The sequence below is a fragment of the Tachysurus vachellii genome, chromosome 8 (assembly GCF_030014155.1).
Source record: "Tachysurus vachellii isolate PV-2020 chromosome 8, HZAU_Pvac_v1, whole genome shotgun sequence".
Lineage (NCBI taxonomy): Eukaryota > Metazoa > Chordata > Actinopteri > Siluriformes > Bagridae > Tachysurus > Tachysurus vachellii.
The window spans coordinates 4,438,813-4,459,384 of NC_083467.1; the positions used below are offsets into that span (position 1 = coordinate 4,438,813).

The following is a 20,572-nucleotide window of genomic DNA, read 5'->3' on the forward strand; positions in this document are numbered from 1 at the left end:
GTGTCTGCCTGTCTGTCTATCTGTCTGTCTGTCTGTCTGTCTAAATTGACTTGTCTTTCTAAGCAGATTCGAAAACTACTCAAGCAATGCGACTAAGAAGCATCTTATCACTAATGAAAGGTTTAATCTTTTGAAAATCATTTTAATATTAAATTGACAAAATAAACAAACAGCATTCCGCTCCTTAAACTGGCTGAAGGATAAACAGTGATAAATATTCAAGTTATTTACAAATATGGAGCGAAAATAGCTGTAATCATAAAAAATATAATAAATAATAATTATAATTTGTGTCATTTCTCATCCGGAGCCATTGCGAGTGGAGCAGCGCCTCTGATTCTACAGCACAACACTGGCTGGGTTCCTGAAACAACACTGCATTCATCAAGCTATCAGATAATAGAAGAGCAGACACGTCTGCCCCTGGGGTGATTTCTGTGTGTCTGTGTGTGTGTCTGTGTGTGTGTATGTGTGTGTGTGTGTGTGTGTGTGTGTGTGTGTGTGTGTGGTAAGGTGGTGATTTTGTGTTTAATAGCACCCCAATTTTCACTGTCACAAAGAAACACTGATTCATGCAGATGCCAGTGCTTCTTTGTTTGTGTGTGTGTGTGTGTGTGTGTGTGTGTGTGTGTGTGTGTATGTGGGTGGGTGTGTGTGTGTGTTTGTGGCTATTCATCTATGATGCCACTATTTTGCTAGAAACAGAAAGATCAGCGTCGCTCTGCATGTTTTTTGCGAGCCTCACAGTGCTCCGCCTTTAAGATCAGCATCGTGCTCTCTCACAGTTTATAAAAACTAACAACATGAACGCCTTTTTATTTCACTTTCTCTCAATAGTCATTAGTGTACATTCTATTTGTTTAGGATTTTCATCCTTTACACGTTTTCTTATTCACTTTAGATTTAGCGTTACACTAATAACCTGATGCCTGCAGCCTACACAGACGAGCTTCATATTTCAGAGTTTGCACGTTTGAAATTATGCGCGTTGTGGGAATTGTCTTCTTGCGCTCTCCTGCCGAGTCGAATAATCCAGCCTCAGGTATTAGATGCAGAGGGGTGTTAATAACTTTCTCTTCTTTCTTCTTTTTGTCCTTTTATATTTATTTTCTGCCTTTACACCAGGGTAGAGCATCAGTTAGCGCTGACGCCTGAGGAAACAGTGATTCATATTCTCTCACACACATTCTCACTGATGTAGCTCTAGGTCTAATAGGCATTTGTGTTGTGTCTTATGTGTAGTGTTCTATGTGCCAAGATGTGTCACGGTGGGACTTTTTTTTAACCTGTTTTCAAGTATACCCTTGTGTAAGTAAGAAAGAGCGATGATTCATCATAATACTCCATCAGGTTTTACATGAACTCGACTATATTTCTGTTTATTTTTATGGCTGTAAAATTGCCGGTCCTAGCGATAATACCGAGCGCAGACGTGAGTTAAAATCTTTATATATCTGGAAGAAATGAAGCATACAGCGTTACCTGACAGGTGGTTATGTAGTGTGTGTGTAGTCTGGAGATATGGTACTGTATGGTGTCTATAGGAAAGAGATATGAATATAAATCATCCAGCTGTAAGGATATACATGTCAATGTAGGGATTTCTAAATAAAACTATAAAGATTCTAATTTAATCAAGACCTCACGGTTGTTATGTCATCTAACAAAGATTAAGATTATAATTCACCGTCTGCATTTTAAAAAAAAAAAATCTCCTGCAAAAAGCATATTTTATTTAAATATAAAATGAATATTTCATAGCATGTGATCATCTTTTAAGATAATAACGATGTGTAGTGTGGAGAAGACAAATTGCAGGAAACACTCATTTTATTAAAAAGTATTTTCATACTCATTGTTCTCAAATCAACATATCAGTCATTGTGTTCACATGCTATATATTCTTCTCGTTTTTTTCCCATATTTTGTCTGTTTTATTTACCTTCTACAGCCTCCTATGTACTTTATTGTACAGCAGACTGCGACCTTTTCTCGAATATTTCATCTCGATTTCTTTTATACAATGTCAGTTTCTAGCAAGCGTTTCATAACATGTTCATAAAATCTATTTCCAGTATTTCCTGTCAGATTCTGAGAAAAAGTTCCAAAGTAAAATGTAGCATGTTCATGTTGGAGTGATGATGAGATGGAGCGAGATTACTGCTTCACCTTTCACTCAGGTTTCATCCAAAATCTCACTTCTCATTGAGGAGCAGAACGTGATGAAACAAACAAAGGAATTCAATGACACACACATTCTTCATTCATAATTCATTCATTTTCTACCGCTTATCCGAACTACCTCGGGTCACGGGGATCAAGGCAGGATACACCCTGGACGGAGTGCCAACCCATCGCAGGGCACACACACACTCATTCACTCACGCAGCCACACACTATGGACAATTTTTCCAGAGATGCCAATCAACCTACCATGCATGTCTTTGGACCGGGGGAGGAAACCGGAGTACCCGGAGGAAACCCCCGAGGCACGGTGAGAACATGCAAACTCCACACACACAAGGCGGAGGCGGGAATTGAACCCCCAACCCTGGAGGTGTGAGGCGAACGTGCTAACCACTAAGCCACCGTGCCCCCCTACACACATTTTTAATCATGAAATTAGTACCAGCTCGATCATCAACCATGTTAAATGGAGTCCATGGACAATACACAGGTTTGCACTGTGTGACGTTTTCCAAAATTTATCGGCCCTAGATGGTGTTTTTTTTTATGAGCTTTATTTCCAGCGGCACAAAAAAATTTTGTGAAAAAAAAAATTCAATAATAAATAGGACTTTAATACATTTAAATAATATTACATTTACATTATTTAGCAGACACCCTTATCCAGAGAGACTTACATTTTATCTCTTTATCTCTTTTTGTAATACAGGACCAGTACAGACACCAGCAGACTAATTCAACACTGTGAAAGTCTAGTGTTAAAAACTCTATATAAATAGAACAGTGTTGAATGAAATAAAAACACTACATTGACCTTTACATTTACGGCATTTGGAAGACGCACTTATCCAGAGCGATGTACAAAAGTGTATTACAGTCTATCAATGAATACATCAATACTGGTTCACTAGATCACAGACTAACAATATCATCAGTCTAAAACCAAATAGGAGAGAAAAAATATTTATTTATTTAAGTAAAGGAGACATTAGTGCTAGTTGAAGTAATTCAGAAAGAAGTATGTCCTCACCTGTTGTTTGAAGACAGTCAGTGAGAGCTATTCGGACATCCAGGGAATGTTCATTTACCACCTCGGCACCCAAAAAGAGACGCATGCTTCCTTTTACCCTGAGAGATGGTGGGATCAGTTGAGCCGTGCTAGAAGAAAGACTATTAACTTTATAAAACTCTGAAACTAATTAGAACCATGGCGATGACTATAACGGGTGACTGCGTGTGTGTGTGTGTGTGTGTGTGTGTATTTTCATATGTATGTATATCCGAAAGAGTTGTATTTAATTTCAGAATTTCAGCGTGTGTGTGTGTGTGTGTGCGTGTGTGTTTTCATATGTATGTATATCCGAAAGAGTTGTATTTAATTTCAGAATTTCAGTGTGTGTGTGTGTGTGTGTGTGTTTTCATATGTATGTATATCCGAAAGAGTTGTATTTAATTTCAGAATTTCAGTGTGTGTGTGTGTGTGTGTGTGAGTGTGTTTTCATACAGTATGTATGTATATCCGAAAGAGTTGTATTTAATTTCAGAATTTCAGTGTGTGTCTGTGTGTGTGTGTGTGTGTGTGTGAGTGTGTTTTCATACAGTATGTATGTATATCCGAAAGAGTTGTATTTAATTTCAGAATTTCAGTGTGTGTGTGTGTGTGTGTGTGTGTGTGTGTGTGTGTTTTCATATGTATGTATATCCGAAAGAGTTGTATTTAATTTCAGAATTTCAGTGAGTGTGTGTGTGTGTGTGTGTGTGAATGTGTTTTCATACAGTATGTATGTATATCCGAAAGAGTTGTATTTAATTTCAGAATTTCAGTGTGTGTGTGTGTGTGTGTGTGTGTGTGTGTTTTCATATGTATGTATATCCGAAAGAGTTGTATTTAATTTCAGAATTTCAGTGTGTGTGTGTGTGTGTGTGTGTGTGTGCCATCCCCTATAAGATAATAAGCTGAGCTGTTGGAATTGTGTGTGTATCATATTTGTGTATCATGGTTGTTCGTGTATTTACTGTAGATGTGCTACACCAGTCAGTCTGCTGCTCCATGTGGTAAATAACAACTATAACAACCATTATCTCAGCGCTTATAAAATAAATCAGAGAGCCTGTAGGACATTAACGTAATCATAAAGCTATATTACGGCAATTGCAAAGTTTCAGCATTAAATATTACTATATAATCACTTCATGGCCAGGATCAACATAAATATAGATATATGAGTGTGTGTGTGTGTGTGTGTGTGTGTGTGTGTGTGTGTTTGGAAAGCAGTATGACTGGTGGCCCTTTAAAAGCCCCTTTAAAAGCCATGAAAGTGTTTTTTATGACTCCATCATCCTACAGATCTTTAACACATTCATCTCTCTCTTATTTCTCTGCTTATTTGTCCATTTATAATATTCTACTTTATGTATTTGACATCCAGTGGCCCAAATGTGCCTCTGAGACGTCTGGGCAAGACATTTTATTCTCTTGATGTCTTTATCTACGTAACGTCTGCTGCTGATCTTCGGCTCATAATTCTGACATCGCTCATAATGACCCTGTAATGACGCTGAGTGAATATCTGCCTTATTCTCTCTTACAGAGGCTGGATCTGGATCTGGGGATGAAGGTAGGGCCTGAGATATGATCACACACACACACACACACACACACACACACACACACACACACACACACAAATATATTTATATATAAGCACACAGGCACATCCAGTCCAAATATCTTTTGATCATTAAAATGTAATTCACAGTTATTTTCTTTATCAGTCTTTCTGCATCACACACACACACACACACACACACACAGTCTCTTTTTATCACTTGTTACCTCCCTACAGACACACATAACAAAATGTATCACTATGTTTCATTAAATTAGATGCAACACTTTCATATGTATGTATATATGAAAACACACATACACACACACACACACACACACACACACACACACACATACAGGCTCATTGTGTTGTTTTGGTTCATTTTACCCTTTACACTGTTCCCATCCCCACAAAGCACCCCTTAACCCCCCACTAAGTGAGTGACAGCCTGGTGTAAGCAGCTCCACATGGATATGAGGCACATCTGAAATGTGTCACTCCCTTCCTTTCACTCTGTCCTTTTTCAACCGTTTCCCTGTGTCCGTCGGGACTCCGACTCTTTCAGGAGTGCTCTGATATTAGCGCTCCACTGGTTTGGAAGAATGCGACTTGGCTTTCTTTTGGAATTGTTTTTCTCGTCCTCTTTATGCTTCCTCTTTTGTCCTGTTCATAATAATAAGTGATTTATTTTTATACTGTGTCTTTCGCAGACTGGAGACGGCGGTAAAGACTGTCTTATAACACAAGGCAGTGTTATAGGGAGCAAAGAGAGAAAAGCTCCTGCACCAACAGGAGTTCTGATCTTCACAGTAGAGCAATCAGTAAATAAAGAGGAAAGAGATGGCACAGGGAGAAGACATAAGACATGGTTGAGCTTTTATTTGAGATGTTTTTTTTTTTCATGGTTTGAGACCTAATTCAATGATCATCTCATTTGTGGACAGATAGTGCTTTTAGTATTCGAGTGGATTTAACTCGGAATTATTCTATTACAGTATGTTATATAGCCCCAGACAAAACCATCATTAGCTGTACTGTAGCTATGCTGTGCCATTTGTAGCAGAAACCAAATGAAAAGGACAGAAAGTAGAAGCTAATCTTTGCGGAAGTTGTGCCTGAAGCTCTGTGTGAAATCACGCTGATTTATAGGCTCGGGTAGGACATGTGACAAAGTGGAGCATACCAGCAAGGACATAAAATGGCATCTACATCACCTTATTCCGGCTTCTACTTGTCTGCAGGAAGCGTGAGTGGACGCCCAGAGTGTGGCAAGCGATGCAGCGTCTCGATCCCTTCTAGTGAACCTGGTGTAGTTTACTTTCAATTAAACTTGACGCTGCATCATGGCTGATACTAAAGAACGCTAATACCAATGCTAACACACACCGGGAGCGGTCTGTCCCATAGGTCATGAAAGGGTATGAACGAGCTGTAAGCAGAGCACAACTAACTCTAAAAGACCCAGGACCCAGGAATGGGGCCCAGGTGCAGGTTATAGAACCTGATATGGGTGTGCATCTCTTTAGTTTTATCAACATTCAGAGACAGGTTGTTGGATCTACACCAGGCATTCAGCTATTGCACCTCCTCTCTGTATGCTGACTAATCGTTCTTGCTGATGAGACCCACCCCAGTCGTGTCATCGGCAAACTTAACGATGTGATTCAAATTGTGCATCGTTACACAGCCGTGAGTCAGCAAAGTGAACAGCAGTGGGCTGAGCAGTCTGAGCAGTGGGCTGAGCAGACATGGTCTTCCTTGTCGCTACGTTTTTCTGCACCTCAAACCTGGCATAGAAGTCATTCAGCACATCTTGGAGGGAGGCATCACTGTCACAGGCAGGTGAAGCTGTCTTGTAGTATGTGATCATGTGGATGCTCTGGCACATGTGCCGGGTCTCTCCGTTGTCCAGGAAGTCGCTGTGGATTGTCTGGGAATGTGCGTGCTTTACTTCTCTGATGACTCGGTACAGTTTGGCCCTTGCTGTCCTTAAGGCCATCCTGGCCACTGGTCTGAAGTCTAAGTCTCTAGACTTAAGCAGCACACACACCTAGGCAGTCACCCATGGCTTCTGGTTCATTGGTAGCTGGTTACTGATGCCGTGTACTCCTTCAAGTTGATGGAATTGCCGTTGGTTGCAGCCTCCCAGAAGATGTTCCAGTCAGTACACTCAAAACAGTCTTGAAGAGATAAGGTGGCTCCTGCTTGCTAAGTTTTCACTTGCTTACAGCATCTGGCCTGTATGCTTTCATATTCAAGAAATAAAATGTTAGGTTTCCAAGCAGGATTTGTAATCTTTTGCAGCTTTCGAATCTTTTTTCTTTTACTCTTAATAAGTTTGTTGTGTAGTTGACCAGCTGTGCTTTGATATACAACTTCTGCTAATGTTTCAGTCTGTTCCTTAAATACTTTTATTATTATTATTCATAACGACAATACCCCATGGTTAAACACAGTGGGAAAAGTGTCTGTAGATTTCAAACCAATATTCAAGCTGTTTTGAATAAGGAGGAAAAGTGGGCACTGATTAGAAACAGAGCGGCTGCTGAAAAAATATTCATGTAAAAACACACTAGTGTAATTTAAAAAAAAATATTTACACTAGATAATATTTGATTTTTTTTAATCTGATTACCCATTAACTTTAAGTTAAAGATTACACACATGAATTGGAGCAGCTTTCTAAATTTAAGTTAAAATTATTTTCTTACGGGGGCACGGTAGCTTAGTGGTTAGCACATTTGCCCCACACCCCCAGGTTTGGGGGTTCGATTCCCGCCTCCGCCTTGTGTGTGTGGAGTTTGCATGTTCTCCCCGTGCCTCGGGGGTTTCCTCCGGGTACTCCAGTTTCCTCCCCCAGTCCAAAGACATGCATGGTAGGTTGATTGGCATCTTTAGTGCCAATTTAGTGTGTGAGTGCGTGATTGAATGAGAGTGTGTGTGTGCCCTGCGATGGGTTGGCACTCCGTCCAGGGTGTATCCTGCCTTGATGCCCGATGACGCCTGAGATAGGCACAGGCTCCCCGTGACCCGAGGTAGTTCAGATAAGCGGTAGAAAATGAATGATTGAATGAATTATGTTCTTGTAAAATTGTCAAGACCACTGATGACATCACTCAGCTGTGACTACTGTAGTAACCGTTTTGAAACAGCAAGTGGAATTTTGCATGGCCAACACAGATGAGCATAAGGTTACAGTGTGGTTGTAGGAAGTATAAGCACTCTTGGATCAGCGCTTGACCAATCACATTAGAGGGCCGGAACTAACCGCTGTATAAGATGCAAGCATATACGTGGTGTTGGTGCTTCGTTCAGTATGTGTACTATATGTATATATTTCATTAGTCAGTCGCTTAACATTAAGTTGGGTTGGAAAATAGATGTTTTCTATTGTTGACAGACAAGATGGAGCTGCAAGACAAATTGAGAATAACGAAGCAGGGGAGAAGAGAAAAATGGACAGCGAGACAAAAGAAAAGCGATAAGACAGGACGAGCGTCAATATACCAGGCTGGAAGAGAAAGAGAGAGCAAGAAAGACAGCTGGGGGGAAGTCGATAAGGCGAACGATAGCGGCAGAGGCGGCGGAAGAGATGTAGAATGATAAAAGGCAGGGAGGTGGAGGTAGGGAGCGGAGAGAAAGAGAATTAGGAAAGCACAGCGGCAGTTTGGCGTGATAAAAATCAAATGTATTTTAATGGTCGGAGATAAATCTTGCGGGAAGCCGCGGAAGCCTATTGAGCACTTTACAGAAAAGCGCACACAGATCACCAAGACCCCCTCAGGGATTTCCAACACACACACACGCGCACACACATCCGTCTGAGGAACTGCCAGGGCCAGCAGTGCATGCTGGGTAACAGAAGCCTGGAGTGCAGTGTCCGGTTTTAGAAGCTTCACTCACAGGAGCAGTGTGATGTGTCTGATTGGGTGTGATGGTGTGTGTGTGTGAGTTTGTGTGTGTACACTGTGATAAGGAAATCTAAAACAAGCCTGTGAAGCTGTGGGAATCAGAGTCTGCAGTTTCAAAACACATATGATACTGATCCTGTCACTGCAATGCGTTATGGCCTTTAGCGCCTCTATACTGTGGAAGTATGAAGTCGAAAGCAGGTCACACATTCAGATGCGTCACGTTGCGTGGGTTAACATGCTGTGACGTTCTTATGTACTGCAGGTTTAAGTGTGTAAGAAAAACATGGCAATTTAAGAAAAAATATTAAAATTCGAATTAATTCATTTGTTTAGTGCTTTTAACAAGAAAAAGTAGTACAGAAAGTTTAATATTATACAAAGGTTAGTGTTATACAAATCTTCAAGATTAATTCATTCATTCATTCATTCATTTTCTACCGCTTATCCGAACTACCTCGGGTCACGGGGAGCCTGTGCCTATCTCAGGAGTCATCAGGCATCAAGGCAGGATACACCCTGGATGGAGTGCCAACCCATCGCAGGGCACACACACACACTCATTCACTCACACAATCACACACTACGGACAATTTGTTCAGAGATGCCAATCAACCTACCATGCATGTCTTTGGACCGGGGGAGGAAACCGGAGTACCCGGAGGAAACCCCGAGGCACGGGGCGAACATGCAAACTCCACACACACAAGGCGGAGGCGGGAATCGAACCCCCAACCCTGGAGGTGTGAGGCGAACGTGCTAACCACTAAGTCACCGTGCCCCCCTCTTCAAGATTAATATTAGATATATTTAAATGTGTGACTGTGGTGAGGAAAAACTCCCTTAGATGGAAGAGGAAGAAACCTTAAGAGGAACCAAACTCAAAAGGGAACTTCGTTTGGGTGACACTGAAGGGTGTGATGAAAAATATACAGTCCGACAATTGTGTATTGATGATTAGTATGTTGTTGTCCTCAAAGACCACATGCAGTTGACATCTCCTCTTGACTGTCTGAAATCGTGATGAAGCTGAATCCAACTGGAGCTGGTACAGTACATCTCTAGGTGTCTCAGGACCCTCACAGAAAAAAAAACATTAGATTTCTCAAAACTGTGAGAAAAATATCACCAGTATGTTGGTGCTGATAGGGTCTAAAGAATAACTATACTTTTTGCCTAATAAAAACCCTGCATATTAGAATAGTATAGCAGTTCTGTCCTTGGGATTGTTTGTCAACTTGGTATATAATTTTATTCAGGGATTTAAAAATGCATGCCATACTAATTGTGTTAACGTGTCGGTTCGTTTTTCTTAACTTCTGTGAGGAGTTTTCTTTCTTTCTTTCTTTCTTTCTTTCTTTCTTTTTTCTTTCTTTCATCAGTAGATTTTAATAAGTGGAATGGAATGGAATTTTGGATGTTCCGTAAATGTCCTGAAGGTACGTGTTATAAGCCCTAGAAGTCCAGTTCTACCAACCGACGCCAAATTCTATCACTGAGGTCATGAGAAAATTGATCTAAATTACTTTAGTAAATAATGAGCTCCTCAGAATGGCGGTGTTAGCACAGTGAGGTTGGGGTTCTGTATTAGATACTCACCGTGGGTTCACAACCACAGTGCTGATAGCGATTCAACAAAGCCTTTGAAATGCCTATTATTCACATTTACCCCATTAACATAATGCGCACCTCCATGTCGGCACTCTTATTCATTTATTCATAGCATATTTTGAACACGTTGGCAGCACGTCTTGCTGCATTTAGCCACCTTTATTATTGAGTTTCAGGTACGCTTTACTCCTGGAGTCTTTTCCTAGAGTCTCTTTGTTAACCAAACTCACCATGACTAGCAGAAACACTGACCGCATACAAATGCTTCCTTTACAATCCGTCTTCTAATGCTACTCTGTATGTGAACTGATTCTTTTCATCACACACTGATTCTTTAGTAGGAAAAGGTTTCAGAAAGACTTTGTAATAATCTCTGTGGGATTCATATATAGGCACGGTGAAATGAGTGTTTACGGCATGACGCATCCTTTAATACAGACGGACGTAGGGCAGCGTATCGCTTCCACTGTAATATAGTAGGCAAAACTTTAAGTTTGTATCCGCTCAGGACAAAATTAAAAAGAAGTTTATTCTGTCTGGTTTTATTTCTTTTATTAACACGCAAAACAAGAATCATAAGAATGGCAATAATATGAAAATAATAGGAATTTCATTAATATGAAGAGGAACAAGTTTAGATACAAATCAAAAAGCCACCTAGGTTGAAGGTTGTTTTATATATATCCAAAGATCCATGTGATTGGCTGATTAGAAATTTGCCAATCACATGGCAGCAACTCAATGCATTTAGGCTTGTAGACATGGTTAAGACGATCTGCTGCAGTTCAAACCGAGCGTCAGAATGGGGAAGAAAGCTGATTTAAGTGACTTTGAACGTGACATGGTTGTTGGTGCCAGACGGGCTGGTCTGAGTATTTCAGGAACTGCTGATCTACTGGGATTTTCACGCACAACCATCTCTAGGGTTTACAGAGAATGGTCCGAAAAAGAGAAAATATCCAGTGAGCGGCAGTTCTGTGGGCGCAAATGCCTTGTTGATGCCAGGGGTCAGAGGAGAATGGGCAGACTGGTTCGAGCTGATAGAAAGGCAACAGTAACTCAAATAACCACTCGTTACAACCGAGGTATGCAGAAGAGCATCTCTGAACGCACAACACGTCGAACCTTGAGGTGGATGGGCTACAGCAGCAGAAGACCACACCGGTACTAGTAAGGTGTACCTAATAAAGTGGCCAGTGAGTGTGTGTATATATATATATATATATATATATATATATAACTGAAACGGTGGCCAATATAGTGTTGGAGGTTTCATGCCTATAAATGCATGACCTAGTGGCCAATCTTCACAGATTTCAAAAGAGTATCCAGTGTATTGTTGGCATACCACCATGTAGGACAGGAGTAACTGTCCACTGTCCAAATGGAAATTGTCTGGGAGAGATGTCAGGACGCAGATTATATACAAAAAATATGAAACCTCAGCTGCTTAACTGACTGCGGAATTAAATGTGTACATCGACTCTACATTCTGTTTCCACCAAAACTGAGTTCTACAGGGTCAATATTCATGGGCTATTATCAAACCTTTGGTCACTGGTGTCAATGTTCCAGCAGTGGAAATCTTGTGCTGCGGACAATGTGAAACATGTCTTGTTCTATGATGAGTCCGTCTTCACATTCTTTCCTATATCTGGGAGAGTTAAAGTGTGGAGAAACCTCAAAGACGCTTGGACTGTTGCATGTTCAGAGTGATGCACGAGGGTGGATCAGTGATTGTTTGGGCTGCAATATCATTCCCACTACTTGTGCTAGATGGGTGAGTTCTCTAGCCAAGGTCTGTTGAACCATTCTGGAGTAGAATGTTCACCGAAAGGCACAAGTGAACATTGTACCCTGAATGTGGTGCCGTGTATCATGCCAATAACGCAGCAATACACACAGCAGGACAGGTGACATAGTGGTGTGATGAACATTACCATGAAGTTGAACATCTCCCATGACCTGCTAAGTCATCAGAGCTGAATATTATTGAGCCACTTTGATGTGTTTTAATAGTCAGGAAACATTTTCCTTTACCAGCATCAGGTAGTGACCTGTCTCAAAATCCCTCTGGCCACAGTGCAGGACTTGTACCTGTTATTTCCAAGATGAACTGATGAAGAATTTGTCACAAAAGGAGACCCTACAAATAGGGTTTATACTAATATTTTCAGGGTTCCCACGCGTCCTGGAAAACCTGGAAATCCTGAAAAATTAATGACCAATGTTCCAGTCCTGGAAAACACATGGAAAATGAGAGAAAACATAAATTGTCCTGGAAAAAATCTTGTTGTCCTGGAAAATTATTATTTTTAAATGTTCTTGATCATTTAAAGAACAGTTTACAAACTGGTCAAAACAATTAGTAACAGAAAGCGCTCTGTACAGGGACGCTGAGTTTTGACGGGTTTTTTGTTATGCTGTTTAATCTCGCTGTGACGGATGACGCTGTCTTGTGTTGGCGGTTTCAGCTGCTAGGAATGGTTTAAGTGCTCAAATGTTTTCAGCAAATGGTGACGGGTAAGCAGGTTATATTAACCTTGTTAATCTGAATATCATGTGCAAGGGGAATGCACAGCAAACTAAAGCATGCATGACGGGATTGGCCTGAGGAAGGAAAGGGTATTAATATGTGCCGTCTTTTTATTTTATAATTGTTGAAATTTCATTCACATGACAAATTGTCTTTAAAAGTATAGTTACGTAATAGCCATAAAGTGTACATTGTTTTTAAGACTTCTGGAGAGAAGAACATATTACTTTAGGCCGTGAATCTGTGAGCCTTGTCTTTTTTTGCTAAATTTGAAATGTCCTGGAAAAGTCCTGGAAAATGATCTCTGAAAAAGAGTGGGAACCCTGATTTTGTATATACTATGTGCTTTATATACTAATATTTTGCTGCACCACCTTTAGCTTTGATTGTCATTGTTTAGACTTTAGCTTATGCAATTTCATGACATTTTTATGTATTTCTATCCAGAGCTGCATCCATTTTTGGCCCAGGATTTTGACATCTTGCATCGAGTATGCAGGGAGTCAAATCACTCTGTAGTCTTCTCCATTACATCTCAAAGACTTTCACTGGGGTCATGGTCAGGACTCGTGAAAGTTTCTTTATTCTCCCTGAAACTCTGTTTGACAATCTGAGCCTGATGAATTTTGCAATCATACACCTGTGCTGTCAGGGAAGGAAAAAATACACTGATGGGATAAACTGGTCATCTAGTACATTCAGGTCATCAGGTGATTTAATATTGTTGCCACATAATGTTGCTAAGACTCAACCTGAACTGAACAACTGAAGAAACCCCAGATCGTAACACTGTGGCCAGAGATTTGTTATGTATAGCAGGCACTGGGAATGACTGGTACTCGCTTTGAAACAGGGTGAATGTGAACTTATCAGACCTTGTGACCTTTATCCACCACTTCACAATGCAATCTTTACACTCCTAGCAAAGTCCTGGTTTCTGATTATTCTCACTAACACGTGGCCACACAGCTGTTTCGACCCAATCCTATAAATACGTCACATTGTGTGTGGAAACGCTCTTATTTTGCTCAAAAACATAGCCATGAGTTCGACCGTCAAATTTTTTTTACGAAACACTTCACAAAGCGTTTTAAAGAAAAAAAAAATTCTGAACACATTTCTTCCCACTAAGTTGACTTAGTTTGTTCCTTCCATGTTTTAATATTTTGTGGTTGTTGACGATTTTTAACCCGGTTCCAGTTTAATAAATATTGGTGTTTTAATAAATGAGGTCAACAACTTGAAAATAAAAAAGTTAAAAAGAATTGTTGCCAGCTGAAAGATATTAATCTGTATATAATCTCTAATAACTTGTGTGTCTTCTTTATTTCTTTATAACTGCCTTCAACCTGGCAGCTTTTGTATCTTTTCAATTCAATCCTCGTTCCTCTTCATATTTCTGTAATTCTGACAGATTGCTTGGCCAAGCTTTGCCCTTTCTTTTTTCTTCTTCTTTTATATAAAATCACATATAATGCTTTGCTTTCTTCAGATCAAATTTGGACACAATAGACATAGGTCTATTTTTCTTTAGATGTTCTGAGTTTTTGTTCCCTTTAACTACCCAGAACACGCCGGAGCGCAGAATTCACCCTTAACTGCACCAAGTTTCATTCTTCCCTCAGCTAAATCTGCTGTTGAAACAAAATTTGCATTAAGGTCATGTTTATCCTCCTCTGGAAATATTGTTTGTTGTTTTCTCACAGCAAATTATTTTTTTTTTTAAATCCAGATCTCTGGGGCCTTCAGGCTAAGCTACGTTTAATGCAAAGCCTCGAACGAATCACCGGGGTCATGTATTCGTAACCTCTGTCTCCGAACCTGTTAAAAAACGCGAGTGTCATGTTTTCGTGTTGGAAATAAGCAAAGCACACGGTGACTGCTAATGATCACAAACCAAGATTGATACAGAGAAGAAAGACAGAAGAAATGTAAGTAAACGTAAAGTATAAACGCCTTCTGTCAAGAAAACCAGGTCATACAACCAGAGCGAAGGAGACGACGGAAAGGAATAAACGATAATGAGCTACTTCGTTATGCTGAAAGCGTCGTCTCTCACTCTCTCATTAAAACACTGTTTGCTGGTTTTAATTACAGTCCAGAACTTTAAAGACACTTACCTGAGACACTGCACGAGGTGGAGTAACCTCATTATTTCAGTTTATAGGCCAGCCGTATCCATTTTTGCCTTCTTATTTTTTCCCCGTGAGCTTTCTCATCTTTCCAGCCGCACATGGATGTCTGATACCTAATCAAAAGGCAGTTGTTACGTTATTGTAAACAGTGTCATAGTCTAATTGCAGTGATTAATCGTTGTATCACAGCAGCCTGCAGTGATGCATCTCTATGGATTCACCAGCACTTCATTAATCCTAATTACTGTATGGCAAAATCCGTTTACTGCTCCAGCCAGGGTTTCATCGTGAGAACCAATTATTATTTAATGTCATTAGATTTTCTATAATCGATACCTAGTAGCACACGGGAGCCAATTACGGAGTGAGAACTTCGTGCCAAACCATTATTTGTAAGCTGTTACTTTTATAAACATATTTATTTATTTACCTGCTTTCCATCTGCGGTTGAAACTTATCTGGTCTTATCTGGTCTTCTCATTAAACAGCCGTTGGTTTTATTTATTTATTTATTTATTTATTTATTTATTTATTTGCGTCTGGTCTCAGATCTTTATAAAAGAAACACCCTCGCCTACTGTTACCAGGGAGAATTAATGACCTCACCTCTCCGAGGCGACGACAGTCAGCCTCGCCAGCTCCTCGGAGCACGGACTTTTCTTGCTCGCTCGATCACCATGGTAACGAGGTTAGGGGTTCGAGACATTGGGTAATCTAATCTCAACATTTTAGCTGCAGTGATGTAGATATAGGTCTGGAATGGTCAAATGTTATCCGCAAATATATAGAATTTCTATAAAAAAATATTTTATACTTCTTTCATACCGTATTCGTGGATCTCGTCACAGACCGTCTACTTCATTTCAGCCAAGGTTCATTAGGAATAACAATATAGGAGATAAATTGGAAACCTAGTGCAGGTGATAATATCGAATACAAAGTCACTAAACTGTAATCTATAAAATTGATAAGCAGTTGATGACTTACCTTGTACAGATTAAAAGGATTGCATTCATGTAAATGGTGACAGCAGTATGCAGTCTTTGGGGTGTCATTAAGATCCTTTCCTAAGAGCAGTTATACATCTTGCTCTCTTGCACCACTCTGTTTTTTTTTTTCTTCTTCTTTCTTCTGAGGAAATTAGATTTTTAATGCTCGGTACTTCACAGACTGCAGTATAAAGCAGATCAGAGGGAGCTGGAAAAAGTGAGTCAGAGTTATATTTATATATTTATTTACACGGTGCTCTGGGCTGCATCTTATCGCTGTGTGTTCAGGGGATGAGAGAATTATGCAATCCAGATGCAAAGCTGTTTTTATTTAAATCAGTCCTCTCTTTGCTCAATGGAGATGGCACCTTGACAAAAGCACTTAACGGATCCTTGCGCAGGTTAACTGAAAGAATGGAATTAAAATTAAGAGGGTTTTTTTTTTGTTGTTGTTGTTTTTTACTCAAAAAACACTAAAAATTTTAAATTATTCAATAAGCTCTTTCTTTAGTTGTGACAGATGTGGCCTGTAGACTGCAGAGACAGAAGGACCTGATATGAAGGAAAAACACAATCGTTTCATGTCACCATCAGATCATTTGCTATTCTCCCCCTGCTTAATCAAATACCTCTAGAGTTATTAATATAGTCAGGGCCAGCATTGATGAAATGTAAATCTGTCAGATGTTGAGAGATCTGAATGAAATGAAACAAAAGAGAGAGAGAGAGAGAGAGAGAGATAGGAAAAGATGGATCCCAGCCTGCCTGAGTCTTCTGCTTCTCACAAAAGGACGTACTATATTAATATAGGTTACCCTTGGGCCAGAAGAGGATTTCTATTATATTTTGGGAAATATAAAATAATGACTTGGGCAGGATGGAGAGGGCAGAACGGAGTGCATCAACAGCAGCAGACGTATAAAGATGAGTCTCTGCAGTAATGGAGGGTTTATACCTAGATTACTGCCAGAGAGAGACAGGTGCCATTTTGATTGGCAAGGCTCGTACGAGGCGAAATGACCTCAAGGTCAAGAGACTGTGGCGGAAAGAAGAGAGGTCTGACATATAGGATGGGCAAAAATGTGAAAAAATATAAGGTAGAGGACAGCGCACTGTTCACAGCCTTTTATCAGCTGTCACCTCATAGAAGCCATCAGAGCATCATGTGTGACAGGTTTTTTTTTTTTTAATCAAAGCAGTGAAGTAAAATAACATTTTACAAGACATTTAAAAACGTTCAAAACATTTCAACAAACGAATGTTCAAGAAGTTTCAATCGGATGTTATATTTAGGAACATTTAAAATATTCAAGACATTTCGAAGGAACACTTAAGGTGTTTCAATAGAAATGTTCAAGATATTAAAAATAGATGCTGAAAACATTTCAAACTAACATTTAAGACAGTTAAAACATTTTTTAGGCATTTTTTTAAACATCAAGTCCTTTAATGCTCAAGACGTTTCAAAATGAAGATTGTAAATATGTAGATATTTTTGTGATATATATTCGAACCTTCAGGACATTTAGAATTCAATACGTTTCAAAGGAATAATCAAGATGCTTCGAAATGAATATTCTAGATGTTTTAAACTCATTCGAGACATTTAAAAGAAACAAAAGAACACAAGCCATTTTCAAAGGAATGCTCAAGACATTACAGAATAATGTTCAAGACATGTGAGGAACTCCCAAGATGTTTTAAAATTAATGTTCAAGTCATTTCAATTATTCAACACGAACATTCATAAGCAGAGGAATTGATCCCACAGACATGTTCTACAACATCAATCCACGTTTGAGACGAAAGCGTACTCTATGCACCTGATTAAATGGCAGGATCTCTAAATAAAATCAACTCAGACCATGTTGTTCAGTTGTTGAAGATTTTCCCGAGCAAACAACAAACTCTTTCAAAAATCAACAGGTTTTAACTTTCATTCATTCATTCGTTTTCTACCGCTTATCCGAACTACCTCGGGTCACAGGGAGCTTGTGCCTATCTCAGGCGTCATCGGGCATCAAGGCAGGATACACCAAGGACGGAGTGCCAACCCATCGCAGGGCACACACACTCTCTCATTCACTCACACACTCACGACAATTTTCCAGAAATGCCAATCAACCTACCATGCATGTCTTTGGACCGGGGGAGGAAACCGGAGTACCCGGAGAGATCGGGGAGATCATGCAAACTCCACACACACAAGGCAGAGGCGGGAATCGAACCCCCAACCCTGGAGGTGTGTGGCGAACGTGCTAACCACTAAGCCACCGTGCCCCCCAGGTTTTAACTTGGATTTCTGAAAGGAACAGAGAGAGCAGAATGACCACTAACTGCAGCACCTGGAGCTGGAATTTTATCTCAAATTATATGAAATATTGTGTAGTTAGAAGTGACATGTTTCACAAACATAGAGTTTTAATAGACATGTTTGAAAAAGCATGGATACTCAAACAGGAAACCGAAATCAGCAAGGTCATGATACACAGTAAGGTGAGTCGTTTCAGGCAAAAGTTTGAACTCTGCTAAGAAAAACTAAAAAGAAGCCTTGTCATATTCCTGTTCAAGGAATTTGACCATTTACAGAGATTTTTGTGCACAATTCATTTTTATTTACAGTGCTGAACAAACTGAAAACTTTGGTCAAAGAGAACAAAACAAACGCTAGAATAAAGGATACTTAAGAGCTAGACTAACAAACACACAGGAATCAAACAGAAGCTAGACAACACACTGGGGCTTGAAACTGGTAACTGACTGAGAAACTAATTACTCAAAATGGAACATGTGCACAGCTGGACAATAGAAATAAAAAGAGTAAAGACTTACTGAAAATGTGCACGATTGCCCTCTAGTGGTCTGGCAGACAGCTGTCCAAGACATCTCTGACTGTACGAGCTAGTCGATGCTTGATACTCATGATGCTTGATGAAAAGATAATAATATAATCAAATCAAATAATATTCAGAGCAATCAGTAATAAAAATCTACACCTTAGATTTTAAATGAGAGACTCTTAGAATTTAAGTAAGGGTTTGCCTCACACCTTCAGGGTCGGGTTTGATTCCCACCTAAGCCGTGTGTGTGTGTGTGTGTGTGTGTGTGTGTGTGTGTGTGTGTGTGTGTGTGTGTGTGTGTGTGTGTGTGTGTGTGTCAGCAAGTGTCTCTATGCTTGGAGTGATTCAGACAACCGTTTTCTAAGATGAGGCAAGGTTCTTTGTGTGTGTGTGTGTGTGTGTGTGTGTGTGTGTGTGTGTGCATGGAATTTGCATGTTCTGCCCATGCCTTGTTGGTTTCCTCTGGGTTCTCCTGTCAGTTTCCTTCCCCAGTCCAAGGACATGTGCTGTAGGCTGATTCGCATGTCTAAATTGTCCGCAGTGTGTGAATTGGTGTGTGAGAATGAGTGTGTGCCCTGTGATACACTGAAATCTTGTCCAGGGTGTACCCTGCCTTGTGCCCAGAGTCTCATGGGATAGATCTGTGACCCAGAAGAATAAACAGTGTATTGATGGATGGATGGATTGATCACCTAAACCATCAACTAAACCTCCAGTAAGGTCTACATTGGCTGGACTGTGTGTGTTTCAGTGTGCTTGTGGAGTTAGTGAAGGAAACAGTCACTTTATCTACTAGGAAAAAGATTCACAACCACAGCAGTTCAAAATTTCTACTAGTTGCCTGAAGGAAAATTCAACTCTGAGGCACAGATGCCTCGTTTACATGACAGCCATCGAGTCGTTCTTTACATCAAACATTTCTCTTCATCATACGCTGTACTTTACACTGTTCACCCTGTAGACAATCGAGTACACTCTGCTGCACAGGACGTGTTCAAGATAAAATAAAAAAAATGAAATGAGTTTCTCTGATAATATATGTTCATATACTCACTAGCTACTTTATTAGGAACATGCAATGCTAACATTGTAACATTGCTAGTTCATGCAGTAATTTTTATATCACCATCTCAAGTGACTTTAACCGTGGCATGGTCGTTGGGTCGTTGGCTCTGTGGTTGGTTGTTGGGGTGAGCAGTTCAGAAAATATTGATCTTCTGAGAAATCTCTTTTTAAAGAATGGTACCCAAAATAAAATCCAGTGAGCAGCAAAACACGGCTTGTAGACAAAAACGCCTTATTGATGATGTAGGTCATGATTGATGAGAAAAGCCAGACTGGTTTATTTTAACAGGACAAGTACATTTTGTATGTCTCCAACAACCACTCTTTACAACCATGATGAGCAGAAAAGCATCTCAAAGTGCAGACAAATCCCTTGAAGCAGATTGGCTACAACAGCATAAGATTAAATCAGATTTCAGTCTTATCAGCCAGGAGCAGGAAGAAAAGGTTTCAGAACATCATCTGGTCTTTTTCCACTCTTCAACTGCCCAGTTTCAGTAAGACACTGATCCAGTTTAGCCTTCAATTCCATCCTGCTAATGCGGTAAAAATCATGTAACCTGTGCTTTCATTTCTTCATTTACCACACGGATTGCTTTTGTATTATCCAATTACTAAATCTATATTACAAGGCCATTTTGTGACTGATTAGTAAACGTTAGAGTGTTTAATTTCTCAGTTATGAT

General features: G+C 39.9%; 1 protein-coding gene across 2 annotated transcripts in view; it reads left to right on the top strand.

Moving 5' to 3' along the window:
• The window catches only part of tmeff2a (transmembrane protein with EGF-like and two follistatin-like domains 2a), a 98,695-nt gene that overhangs the window by 52,388 nt on the left and 25,735 nt on the right, over positions 1 to 20,572 (top strand). For both annotated transcript variants that reach the window (XM_060875782.1, XM_060875783.1), the window contains exon 4: positions 4,779 to 4,805. In XM_060875782.1, coding sequence (XP_060731765.1) covers positions 4,779 to 4,805 — 27 coding nt within the window. The remainder of the gene's footprint in view (positions 1 to 4,778; positions 4,806 to 20,572) is intronic.